This window comes from Thermobia domestica, chromosome 10, assembly GCF_964235325.1.
Source record: "Thermobia domestica chromosome 10, izTheDome1.hap1.1, whole genome shotgun sequence".
Lineage (NCBI taxonomy): Eukaryota > Metazoa > Arthropoda > Insecta > Zygentoma > Lepismatidae > Thermobia > Thermobia domestica.
In genome coordinates this window covers 18,374,026-18,387,961 of record NC_137463.1, presented here as the reverse complement: position 1 = coordinate 18,387,961, position 13,936 = coordinate 18,374,026, and the positions used below count along the sequence as shown (strand labels likewise).

The 13,936-nt window shown below is 36.0% G+C and overlaps 1 protein-coding gene across 10 annotated transcripts in view; it reads right to left on the bottom strand.

Moving 5' to 3' along the window:
* The window catches only part of hiw (MYC binding protein highwire), a 638,413-nt gene that overhangs the window by 566,679 nt on the left and 57,798 nt on the right, over positions 1–13,936 (bottom strand). For 6 of the 10 annotated variants that reach the window (XM_081727817.1, XM_081727821.1, XM_081727823.1 and 3 more), the window contains 2 exons: positions 8,263–8,448; positions 3,004–3,129 (listed from right to left, as the gene is read on the bottom strand). In XM_081727817.1, coding sequence (XP_081583943.1) covers positions 3,004–3,129; positions 8,263–8,448 — 312 coding nt within the window. The remainder of the gene's footprint in view (positions 1–3,003; positions 3,130–8,262; positions 8,449–13,936) is intronic. The other 4 variants (XM_081727819.1, XM_081727824.1, XM_081727826.1 and 1 more) reach the window with 2 other exon arrangements.

Sequence of the window (13,936 nt, the reverse complement as noted above, 5' to 3'; positions counted from 1 at the left end):
ATTTATTAAAGTCGGTTAATTATGGTTTTTACATTGCATTTGTTGAGGTGTTTACAGCCTATCTCCAAAGAATATCATTACAGAGGTTGTTCAGTCTATATTTGGCCAATTTCGACTTACCTAAAAATTTAGAAGAATACATGGCGCCAGGTCCGTAAGTGCTCGATGTGTTTCCCTTGGTTCCTAACAATAGCCCGACAGCGTAATTTCCACTGTAATAGGCTTCTCTGAAGAGCTGGGAGGGGAATCTTGTCCCATTCCCTTTGCAAAGCTTTTCAAAGTACTTCCACAGTTGTCACACGCCGTTTTCCCAAAAGCCGCTTCAGCAATCCAAATCCACAATAGTCCATAGGACTTGCATCTGGAGATTTAACAGGTACCTCATTGAAACGTATCACCTGTATACCACTTGCCTCCTCCATCTCCCTGTAGAATGCGAGAGACGATTGTGAGGTATGTGATGAGGCCTTGTTCATGTGAATCCACACCAGATTGGCGTCATTTTCGTACATTGTTGGAATCTCATGCTCGTAGATCGGCTCCTGAAAATACTGCGAATTTATTTTGCAGTTCTTCGCCACCCTAGCAATCTTCAGTTTACTTCAGTAACAGTAGCCAATAACGACCATGAACCCTTTTGGGAAGGATTCTTTACAGACACGGACCCACCTTCTGAAGTTCTTGGTGCCTTTCTCTCGGTACATGATGGCTCTCGGTTTGCCGCAGTCGGAAAGGTAAATCCATGCTTCATCCATGCTTCGTACAGCTTCCGGGCGTTACCCTTTCGTTCCTTTTGGTGGGCATTCGTGAGAAGATGGCCGCGAGCTTTCGTGACTTTTCCAGCTTGAGTTGATGGTGTAACGTCCGGCTCACAGTCTCCAAAGACACGTCAAGACGATTAGCCATACACCTTTGTGTTGGCGGATTTTCTTACACTGCCATTTTGCGAAGTTTCCTCTGCATGGTGGGAGGTGGCCTTGGTGCATTCCCGCTTCCTAGGCAACTTCGTTGGTGATCCAAATGGTGGAGCTTCATTGCCTTTGTACTTTTTAATAACATTTTTATTCCACTTAAAATGATGTTGCAACCATTCTTCTTGCACTGTTATCTAATGACAGAAACACTAAAGTGGGCGTCATAAAGAGCCGCAACATAGCCTTCCCAAAACCGGCTTAGTTTGGGCGGCATTTTTGTCACAGAGCGGAAATCCACACACTTGGAAACAAATTTAACACAACACTCACAACAATGGTCCTGTTTTGTGCGTTATTGTCGTCCGCGCGGAAAAACAATTTCGCTCCCAGGGAGCCACTGCACAACACTGCAGGACGCCACGAGACAAGTCGGGTGAGTCCATTCTTCCCGGGAGGGGGAAGGAACGAAATCGGCCAAACGTAGGCTGAACAACCTCTGTACATTCTAATCAAAATAACATGAGATCACTGAGAAAGTATATTATTTCAAACAAAAGCAGAATCATTAAAATCAGCACACTTATGTAAAATATTCATATTAAAAGTCGGTTAATTATGGTTTTCACACTGCACTTTATAGTCTTTCCTCGAAGACTACCATTAAGTCCCCATGAAAGTTATATGAAACTACCGAGAAAGTATTTCTTTTAAACCAAGACAAAATCATTAAAATCGGTGTACCTATATTGACGTTATGCGTGAACACATACATAATAAAATCAGTTAATTACAGTTTTCACACTGCATCTGTTGATGTATTTTAACACTCTCGCTGCTAAGCTGGTTTTGCGTGACTGTCACTGTGCGGCCAGGTGATATTTTTTAACTTATCGTAATCAGAGTGATGTAATTTTTAATGTATGTTGTTGTTTTGTCTTATTGGCTTCCTATTGAGGTCTCTGTGGAAGTGTCCACCCGTGGTACACGTGACCCCAAAATGTAAATTTACACCCTGAGGCCACGTGTACACCGGTTGCGTGTCCACGAGTAACGGTTGCGTGTCCACAGGTAGTACACGTGGCAGACAGTGTTAAAGATTTAGCTCCCAATACTATCATGTGTGTATGTTGTGGGTATGTTCACGCATAACTTCGACATTGGTGATCCGATTTTGACGACTCTGTTTATTTGAAGAAGTATACTTTCGCGGTGGCCCATATATATATATATATATATATATATATACAGGATGACCCAAAAGTAGGTATACAGTCCCGTACTGATCAGCTCACTGTATTTCATATCATTTCTTATTGTTATTCATCAGTTTCTTTATTATTTGTTCTTAAAGCCTTTTTACTTACACCTTAAGCTCGGAACAGCCGAAGCAAATAAACCCATAAGCTAGAATGTTATACTTGATCAATGCAGGGGTGTATACCTACTTTTGGGCCACCCTGTATAATGAAATCAGTTTTTAACTGCATTGTTTCAGCTTTACTACTTCAAACTAGGGCAACAGCCGTAACAATAATTAGATTTGAGAATTAATATTTGTATAAATCCATAACAACATATTGTGATGATTTAATAAAAAACTTGAACTATATCATTTAATTATTTGAAAATAGATGATGATGATATTGAACATTAACATCGTTTGTTGTTTATTATTAGAGCAAAAAATAAAATGAAATCTTTCAGTTTTACGTTCCATGGTTATACCGGCTAGACTAAAGATCACGGTGATGATGAGAAATGAAGGAAATGGTGAAATGAAGAAAATGGGAGGAAACGGGAGAACCCCGAGAAAACTCACACACACGGTGTTTCTTCACCACAAAGCTCACTTGGAGCGAGCTAGGATCGACCCAAGAACCCCATGCACCAGAGGTGAATGCTCTACTGAGCCTCCGCGGCCCCTATTATTAGAACAAGTAAAGAATTAAGTGCTTTCAAATAAAGTACGACTTTAACCTAGAGCCGAAGGCATGGAGTGACACAATGTAAAACTACACAAACAACCTTAATATATGAAAATTACTTTTCCTCTGAACAATACAGAAATAAGACAAGATTGACATATTACCTGTATGATGGAGTCCGCAAGCTATTTGAGTGACAGGACAGTCAATTGGAAGATGTACTCGAGCAGGAGGCAACGATGTTATTCGGCTGGCATCTCGTTCTGCGTCACTTCCAGTTGGTTCTTCTGCTAAATAGTTAAGTTTTTAAACTTAGATCTCTTTTTATTTGCTGTACTATGTACTGTTTTACAGAATTAACTACAATTAAAGTCTCACGAATCCGATTCACTAAACTACGTCACATTTTCAAAATATTGCCACAGTTGATGCTTCTTACGATTTTTCATTTTAGATTTGAGTTGAGTTGAGTTGATCTTGAGTTTAACGTCTCTTTCAGCAGCGAGGGTATATGAGACGGGACCTACTGATTAACGTGGAATCCGAACTACATGAGCTCCCGCCGGCAATCGGGACGGGTCTCCCCAAGCCAACGGCGAGTACGCTAACCGCTTAGTCATTTCAGGTTTGTTATAACTACAAAAGCTTACCATAAATAGTGTTTTCGAGCAAGTTCTGACTTAATTTGGCTTTGGATGTATGGGACACATTTTCACTAACTTTGGAAATGAAACGTTTAATGATTTGATGCACTTTTTGTCTATGGAATACTAAGGTTGAGATTTTAATTAGTAATTTCTTATTCTTTCTTGAAACATGTCTACAAATCAATTGCAACGCTAAAGCTTTGATGACGTAATACCAACAATTAAAAATGAGCCAAAAACACAATACTGCATTCACAAGTCACAAAACTAAAAGTGTCATTATATTTCCAATTAAAAATAAAAAGAAGTTATAATTTCTATTTATTTATTTATTTATTTATTTATTTATTCTCTTAACTTTCTTGATCAATCGTTCATTACATTTTTTGTTGTATCTCGCGATTTCTACATTCTTTACTATTTCAAATTTCATTGTTATATCTAGATTTCTTTACAGTGATTTTCTGTGAGTTAATCCTATTCTCCAATGTTTCTACTTCATTTTCTACTCGGATTCTGACCTCACCACATGTTCTGCCATCAAAATATTTAATATGGTCGACTATGTCACCTGACTATATTTTTGTATATTTCTTTTATTTTCTTAATGTTCTTCTATACCAGCGTTTCCCAACCTTTTTCAACTTGCGGCACACTACGGGTGTAACTTGAATTCTCGCGGCACACTCATAGATATTATTATTTGTAAATATAAAATACCGTGGTATTTTTTTCTGTGATTACTGATCTCCTGGTCACAGAGAAGAAAGCTCGATCACTGGTTTTTCGCCGTGGCAAATCATTATGCTTATTTTTCATTCTAATTTAAAAATAGAAAACAATTGCAATGAAATATTGAACACAAGTTTTTAAAACTAAGCTTTCTTTTTCGAAAACTCTATCCAACCTTTCACTAACAAAAAAAGATCACTAAGTAACGAACGAACAAACAAATCTCTTTTAGTTTTAAAACACAAATGTAGGTAATTTGTATGCATGTTTGCTCTATCGAAAGAATTAAATGATATTTTAAAATTTCAAGTTACGAAATAGTCTGCAGCAATAAAGAAGCAATAATAGGCATAACAATGATAACAAATACTTTTTTCAACATTAAAAATGTACAGAAAAGTAACACGGTATGAAACTTAAAGTTGTAGATTCATATAGAGGTTCATAGTAATGTGAAATACAAATATACATTTTTCTTTGTCTTGCAATTTGATTGCTAGAGAATTAATAATTTGTTTCGATTTCCTCGCGGCACACCAGCACCCCATTCACGGCACACCAGTGTGCCGCGGCACACCGGTTGGGAAACGCTGTTATACACTCTCACTATCAGACGCCAGTCTTTAAAGCAAAATTCCTATGTCAACTATGCCAACACGCTCTAGAATTCTATCAATCATTTCATTAACTTTAGATTCTGATTCCTGAGAAATACAATGCACTTATCTGAAGAGTTATATAGCCATTACGAAAAATAAATAAACATGTCAAAGAACGTTTCGGAGATGCTAAAACATAACACTTAGTTTCAAGTCTTAGGTCTTTAGAAACAATGAAAAGAACACAACAATTTAATAGACTCAAACAGATTTTTTTAAAACATCCTAACTTAATACAGGTAAAGGTTGGTTAAGTAAGGAATGGGAGATAATAATTAAAAGTACACATAGTACTGACATAACAATTAAAATAAAAGCACGAATTGGCATCCTTCTCTTCTCGAACAAAAGAACGTGCAACTTGACCCCGCCATTACACAGCGTGTCACACTATCATTTGACGTGTAACAAGCAGCAATTTGACACGGTGTATCTTCGCTGCTCTTCTTCAGCGAGTCCACACCCTTATATTTCCTTAATGTTTTCATTTCTTTTACTCGTTTTCTTTCTTCTCTGTACACAAGGAACCACGGAAGAGCTGAAAGCTTGAAAGCGCAAGAATTTTTTTCCGGAAAATAGAATCTAAAGTGATATATGTAGCTTTGCTTGCTTTTTCATTACACTTTTGCTCATAAGTACTATATAAGTATCTTCCATTTTGACTTTTTCTGATGTCCACGCTGGTACATTGATTCGAACACGGAATCCAAGCGTGGAAGTCAGAAAACCAAAATAAAATATACTTAAGAAAGGGACAGAAAAAAAGAAGAGACGTGGTCATTTGTAGGCAATCGTGTATATAAGATAAATTTGATGGATTGAAATTAAGCCAGTAGTAGTTGGTACTGGGAGTGAAATGTAACTATCATGCCCACCATCTTAGAACGTAAAGACATTTTTAAACGACCAGGAATCAACACCTACCCAGGAAAAGTTAACTCTTGTAATAATCATTTTGTAACTTAAAAAAAAAAAAAAAAAAAAAAAAAAAAATCTAAAAGTAACTATCACAGGTGACGAAAACACGCAAACTTTCCTAACTTCTAGATTTCCATATGACCTAAATTTATATATAAACAGAACTCTTTGTGTTATAAATTTATTTTTGGGCATATTTCCTTGTGGAACATATTGTAAAATGAGCCGCGAGTGAGAAAAGGTTATTAACTTCTTTCTTTTCTGATATTAGCTCTTTGTTCTGCTGGTGATGATACGTCGTGTGAATATCTGGCCAATAAAATCATGCAACCTACACAGAAAGCCAATTGAACGCCTTTAAGTTATCATAGCTTTCTGTACGCATTTTTTGGGCCCTTAGCTGTACTTGTGTATGATGTCATTGGGGCATGAACGAAAGGCTAATGAGTGAAATGGAACGAGGTTCGGTGAGAGACTTTTAGTCATGTAAATAGTAATAAGTGCAAACAATGAATGACACACTTGGCATGAATAGCTACTGAGCATATAAAAGTTTTGCTTGTGTAAAATAATGGAAATAGTATTGAATTCAGAAATCAGCAATATCTACACACATTAAAACACTATAGAAACATCTCCTTACATGTTGTATGAGTAAGATGTACCATAGTATAAGCTAGCCAATTACATTTATAGTGTAAAAACACAAATAGCGACTGAGAGTGTTCTTTCAGATTGCTTCCCAATCTACGTATTTGGATACACGTACGATGTGTGTGTGTGTGTGTGTGTGTGTGTGTATATATATATATATATATATATATATATATATATATATATATATATATATATATATATATATATATATATATATATATATATATATATATATATATATATATGCATAATAGAGAATTAAACCAAATACTTGTTTTGTATAATGCTGCTGAAATTTTCCTCCTCAATTAAATTTTGTGTTTTGTAGTTGTGAGTTAGCGAGGGGAAAATAACGTGGTTGCATTATATCTGTTTATCGAGCACACGAAATAATTGTGTTATTTTGCATTGACGACTTTTGTATACTCGACTACTTAAACACTGAGCTTTATCATTGCAAAAGTTTGATAAGAACTTAGGTTCAACTGTTCAACTCTATCATATTGTTACAGGATGGGATCCACTCAACTGTTCAACTCTATCATATTGTTACGGGATGCGATCCAAGGACCGTCTGAGACAGTCTTTATTTATGTTGGGAGCTCAATCTTTCATATGGAAGAAGGCAAGCACTCAGTTACTGGGAGCCTAGCAATCGCAGGTCGTCGTCTTTGGATGTCGTTAACTTCATTCATTTACTTATTGCAGCCATGAAGATACTGAAAGTCAATATTTGCTTTTCTGTTTGTTTGCTACACGGAAGCTTTTGTAATTAGTCAACATTTTGTAATAAACATTGATAGTTACTTCCTTTTACCTTTGCCCGAACTTCGCTTCCATGAACAGTCTCGCACGCGTCACGTCAATGTTTGTTTTGATGACATCAGTTACTTCTCTAAGTCTTGTGTCTTGCTAACCCTCACTGTTGTGTCAACGTCTAGAAAATTGTACGCTTTGTACGCTGCATACATCCACCTTTTGGTTATTGACGCATTTAGGAAGCACGACTTAGGAAATGTATGTCTCTTAAACACGAGCGTTGCTTTTTTCCTGGTTTCGACATGTATTTGCAGCTATCGTCAGCTCTAGCTGTATGAGGAAATGTGGACCCTGCGTATGTCTATTCTGTGGAAATGATCGCCATCAGGTGATCTGGTGAATGTGATGATGTACTATTGATTCATGACGTCAGAGGGATAGCAGGAACAAAACGGGTCGAGAAGTGACGAGCAGGGTCTTTTGTCTTTTGGTCTTGCATGTTGGAACTTGATGCGAGACGCTTCATCGTGATTCCGAGATTAAGTTACCTACACCAACTGAGAGAGAGAAGGACACCAATGAATTTTCATTGTATAGGGTGAGACTGTTTTACAATAAGTTGCTTATCCTAATACTTCTATCCCCTTTTATTACCGGTTTGCTACCAATTGTATCTACTTGAAAGCATGAGTTTCATTTCTAGTTTACGTTGCTTATTCCTTTATAAAATCTGTTGTTAAAATTACACCCCCTTAGTTACGTTAGTTTATTACTTTAGTGACGCCCTGTTGTACCACAAGTTCTTTCTGTTCCTTTACAATATGATAAAACTCATCATATTTGTTATCGCATCACATATTAATACACACAAACTGCACCAAAACATGAACACAGGGTTCTAAACCCTAACAAATACATACATAACAAAAAGTACGCAAAGAATAAATTTTATTGTTCATATTAGTTTAAAAAAATCACATTACATGTAAGATAGTCAGTTTAAAGTCCATAAAGACGGTTAAATATTATTAAGAAAGCGAAACACACCAACCTAAAAGGTTAGCAGCAGCTGCGGGTGGCAGTGGTCTGTAAGCGGGAGGTTTCGCGCGATTCGCACCTTTCATTTTCAATCCTTTGATACTTCCCATTTTCACACGTTGTCGCTGCTTTCTCTCTTCCAGACGTCTCTGAAGATGATCTTGGAGTCGAGCTCCGTGGCGTCCTGAAAGAGCATGATCTTCAGAAAATATTAACTTCCATTACACAAACACATTGTATGTACAATCACCTTCAAAAGTGGATTCCCTCAATAGGTAATAATCTATTTTAACAATGAGAATGTCCTGAGAATCAATAGAAATGAAATTTGTTTTATGTACTTTTTTCTTTATTTTTCTTCAAATTTTCGTCAAGTTATCCTTTTAGTGTTTTAAGTAAAGGTAAGTACTAAGAACAAAAAGTAAAATAAAAATATTCACTAATATACTTACTGTTAAATACAAGCTCATTTTTACGCACAGTATTTCTAGCGTTCTCAAAATCAGGATTGTTTTGTTTAAAACAAATGATTAAAACCTGTTTTAAACAACTGATTTCGTTTAAAACAAATTTGTATACGTTTTAGACATTTTGTTTTAAACACGCGTATTTTTTAAGACTTGTTTTAAACATATGTTTATTTTTATTTTATTTGGTTTTTGTAAAAAAATCTGCCACAGAAAGAAAACTGTCAAAAGTGCTCCCCATTCAGAAGACTATTTTCTTCTCATGTGAAAGTTTTGATTTCTCGTAGCTACAGCAGGTCAATGTGGTGATCTACAATTTATTTTGTCTCTTCCCCCCCCCCCCTTACTTTTAACGTATATTGTATTGTATAAATGCTTCTCAGTTAACTTGCGAGAAAGTATCGTAGTCGAAGGTTGGACTACTTGTAGAACTGATATTAAATATATATATAAAATAATTATCATGGAAACACATTTTTGTGTTGTATTCAGAAAACAAACAAAAGGTTATTTGCAAAATTGCGGTTCTGAAGTTACAATATCGCACGCATTCGTTGATACAGTACATGTTGGTTCTCAGTCTCCGTACAACTTGGAATCGTTTAACATGAGGTTTACGGGAAGAGAAAAGGATATCGTTTGGAGTAAATTTATTAAAGTAACTCAAACTCCATCAGATAAGAAAACTACCATACAAGCTCGTTGCAAAACGTGTAAGAAAGAAATGACTGGTTTAGTTCTAAGAATGCAGAATCATTATGAAAAATGCAATGCTGTGAAAAAACCGGAAACCCAAACAAATGGTAGAAGTGTTGATCCGAAAATTGCTTCTGATGATTCTAACGTCAATGATATGGTTGAGATGCAACTGGAAACTTCAGATAAGAATTAATTTTCTATCAACAACATCTTTTCCATTATATTATGAAAATTTTATTTCGTCCCTCTTCCCCACTTCAGTTCTAAATTTTCTTAAAAACTTTACACCATGGCATAGCCTGTATGAAGGGGCCAGGTAGAAAGCGCAAGATATGGCAGTCGTCCACGTAACTAACCATTAAAGCGTGATACTTATTGTAACATCAGTGCCGAACGTCACTTTCTGGGACAATTTGATCTCAATTTATTCGTCTGTCTGTATGTATGCACCACGCTACAGGGCGCAATTTTCGGCCTTTTAACATTCAATTTTGAGGGTACAGGCACGAGACGTCGGAATTTGTTGTATAGATTTTGATTGCGATCGACGTAAAATTTCAAAATTAGTAGTTCGGATCCCATTTTAAACAAAAGCCCTGTTTCATATAGCCTTGATACTGATGCAAGACTGTAATCAATCAAACTAATTTTATGCGTTTCGAACAAACTTGGGTTGCAGAATAAATTTGGCTTCAACTCAGTTTTTATAAAATATTTTTAGATATGGAGCGTTCAGAGCACAAGGGATCCAAGTCCATTTTCAGAAAGGTTCACTTTTGCTCAGCAAACGTAGTATCTTCGTAGCCAAGGGTACGAAATAAATGAAACAAAAACCACGTGAAAGGATATGGACTAGAGTGTCATAGGACAACGTTAGACAAAGGCCTTGATGGAATGGGGAAGGAGGACTAATTTCCCCATCCTTGCTCATAAATTTAAGATATTAACATTATATTGCTTACGCAGCAGCGTGGGAATGATTAACAAGTCTAGCTCCGAATGCCATAGTAAATGGCGCATAATTACGTTAAATAAATGCAGGGTGTGTCCAAAGGAATACACTGACGGAAAACGTCATATTTTCAGAACCACGAATCCGAGATGAAAGAAAGAAAAACTACATGACAAGATGCAATCTACGATTTTATATAATTGCGGCTAGAAAGGGGCGTTCGTTTAGAAGTCATCCGCCCCTTACCCTGAATTTCAGATTTTGGGGGCAGTAATGCGGATTTAGAATCCTTTTGCTTAGCAAAGTCCAACATAAAAAAAAAAAAAAAAATGAATCCCTTACACCGAATAAATACGGATTTTGATCAGTTATAATCCATTTCGATGAGAAGCTTATATCGATCTCTTGTATATTTTTTGGCCCAAGGATTCCAAAGGTGCCTCTACTTTCGAGTTTCGGGCCTGCAGAATAAAATTCTGGAAATTGGGCCTAAGCAACTTTTCAATTGTAATCATTTGTATGTTCTCCGTATTTATTCGATGTAAGGACCTCAAGCTTGTTCTGTTGGACTTTGCTTATCAAAAGATTTCTAAAACTGCCTTACTACCCCCAAAATCTGAAATCCAGACTGGGGATGGAGGCGATTGTCCTCCTGTCTTACTGACGCCCCTGTCTAGCGGTTGTCATATAAAACTATCCCAAGTTCTTTCGCATAGTTTTAGTTGCATTTGTTTTGGACTCTTGACTGTGAAGATATTACGTTTTGAAATAGAATTCATTGGCTGAGCAAAACTGAACTTTATTGAAAATGGTTTGGATCTATTGTGCTCTGAACGCCCCAAATATTACCTTTTTTCAATAAATTATTGACTCAAAAAAGAACCAATTACATAGGCTTGCAGAAATTATTCTAAAGTTAGCACAACATGAAGTGTACTTCATACATTACTTTTCGAAAATTTATTATTTTAAAATATTTTATTAGCATCAGTGTTCTGAAATAGTAATAAAATTTTGCTACAAAAATCTCACCTGCCCTTTTAAAACGCGAGCTTAGCTCCTAAAGGCGTAACTAGAAAACTTTCAGAACTCCAGTAACTCCGAAATGACTTGTTTCGAGGGCTAAAATAACAGCACAAGCGTATTTCTTGTAAAATTCTAGCCTTAAAACATGTAACATGACTCCCTTTGCATTTGAAATTTCGAATACCAATCAAAGATGGCTGCCATGATGCTTGATAGCACTGTCTGATGTGTCAGACCACTTCCAAGTTTCATCATTCTCCCTCAACTCGTTCTCAACACACAAGAGTGGTGAGGAATTTTGTATCACCACGTACAGTCTTCACCTCAACCATAGGTTGGTGGGCAACATGAAAATTTTAAAACTTTTCTTTCGCTTGGAAGAGCTGTTTTATACTTTGATAAGGCCTCTTCTTCGTAACTGCATCTAGATATTCTATCCTTGGTCTTCCTCTTCCTGGTTTTCCTTCTGCCTTTCCCTCTATCATCACAGTGATCCTTTTCCTTTCGGTCCATGATATGCGCAGCATTCTGCGCCAACATCACATTTCGAATACTTCCAGCTTGGATATTTCAGCTTTTCTCAATGTCCACGTCTCTGATCCGTACAGCGCCACGCTCCATACCCGTGTCTTAGTAAATCGTTTACGAACGTCCAGCGACACATTTCTTGATGTTAGTAGTCCTCTTTTCCTATTGAATGCTTGTTTAGCCTGTGCTATTCTGGAACTTACGTCTTTTTCACTTCTTCCGGCCGAGGATATTAGACATCCTAAATAGGGGAACATCTCAACGTCTTCGATTTTCTCTCTATCTAGCCATACGTTTTCCCCTTCCTGTTCTGCTCTTGTGCACTTTCCACGTACAGTATATTGATAAACTGTGAAATCTCTATAGTAGGTAGATTTTAAAATCTCTTATGAGAGTCACTGGCAAGAGGATGTAATAAAAGGGTGTCGTTATGTGAAATAAGTTGAGAATTACTAATCTATATTGAAATATCCTGTACCCAACACAGTTAGTCTTAATGAAAATAAAATAAATGAAAAGATCGGTTGCAAGAGTAAAAAAGGTCCTAATAAATATATTACACGATTTTGAAATATGTTTAAAATCATGTTTTAAACTGTTCAAAATGTTTAAAACATGTTTTTTTCGTGTGTGTTTCAGAACTTGATTAAAACATTTTGAACACCTTTTTTATGTTTTAAACACATGTTTTGTTCTTTTTTTTTTAAAAAAAAAAATTGTATTTTTTCCAACCCTGCTCAAAATACCTTGCATAAAACTGGTATTTATCAAGTGTATTAATGAATGCTTACTTTCGTTTTATCCATTTTACCCCTCTTTATAATTAGTATCCCTCATACTTGCTTTTCCTACAGACTAGCATCTATCTTGATGAAAATCTTAAAAATTAGCGAATTTTTTCGTTGATATTTTGTTGGTGTTTTTCTTCTTTTACAATGGCGCCTTCTAGAACCACCATAATTGAAGACTCACTGTAGAAAACAATGTAAGTGCCAAAAACAATAGTTACTGTAACAGTAGAGACAAAAGATATTAAATTGTGCCCAAGCGTCACAAAATAGAAAATACTATTGCTTAGAAATACAATCTAGCATATAACGAAGTATGAAAATCTAACTAAGGCATAAAGATATTTAAAAAATAAAATAAGTGAAACAATTTTAAGGTGGCACTTACATTGTTTTCTACAGCGAGTCTTAAATTATTCACAACTCTCCACTGTTATTGCTTGTAATACTGATAACTGTAAGTGGCTGAAGACAACCGAATTCTCATTCCTAAATCAGATGTGGTTTTCAACCTTTCGATACTTGCGGACCAGCAAAATATTGAGATAAATGCTGGGGACCGGCAAAGTAGAAAGTGCCACACCCCACTTAGGTGTTTAATGATAGTATTTATTATTAACATTATATATTATTGAAATAATGAATATAAAAATTACAAATTTTACAATCATAACTACATTTTACTCTTGGGTTAGGAACTTAACAATCATACATACTGTAAACCTTATTTGTAAACCAGGGTACAATTTATACCCTCTGAGAAGTCATTTTTATGAACTCAATACGACATTGCTGCTGTTTATTTTGCCAAATTCTTCTTGATTCGTGGGTCTAATGCTGAAACTGCAAAAACGTTGATTGCCATCAACATAAAATTGGTTTATGTATTTTGTCTTAATTGTACAGACACCAGAATAAGTTTTCACATAAATACGTAATTGAAAAGTCATTAAATATTTCAAAACTTTTCTACTCAGATCGAGAAATTCTTCACTCACAAACAACCGAAACTGGAGTTGAGTGTTAAATGGGTGACACTGCACCATGTCGTAGCACACATTTGACCACCCCCTAATGTGGGTCGACAAAATAATTTTGCCTGGAACAGCGATTGAAAACTACTGATCTAGGTAGTCCAAAACCCAAAAGGATGCACCAAAACAGCAAGTTGCCGCCTGAGAAAACAAATTTCCAAGATTTTAATTTTTAATTACATAAACTTTTCAA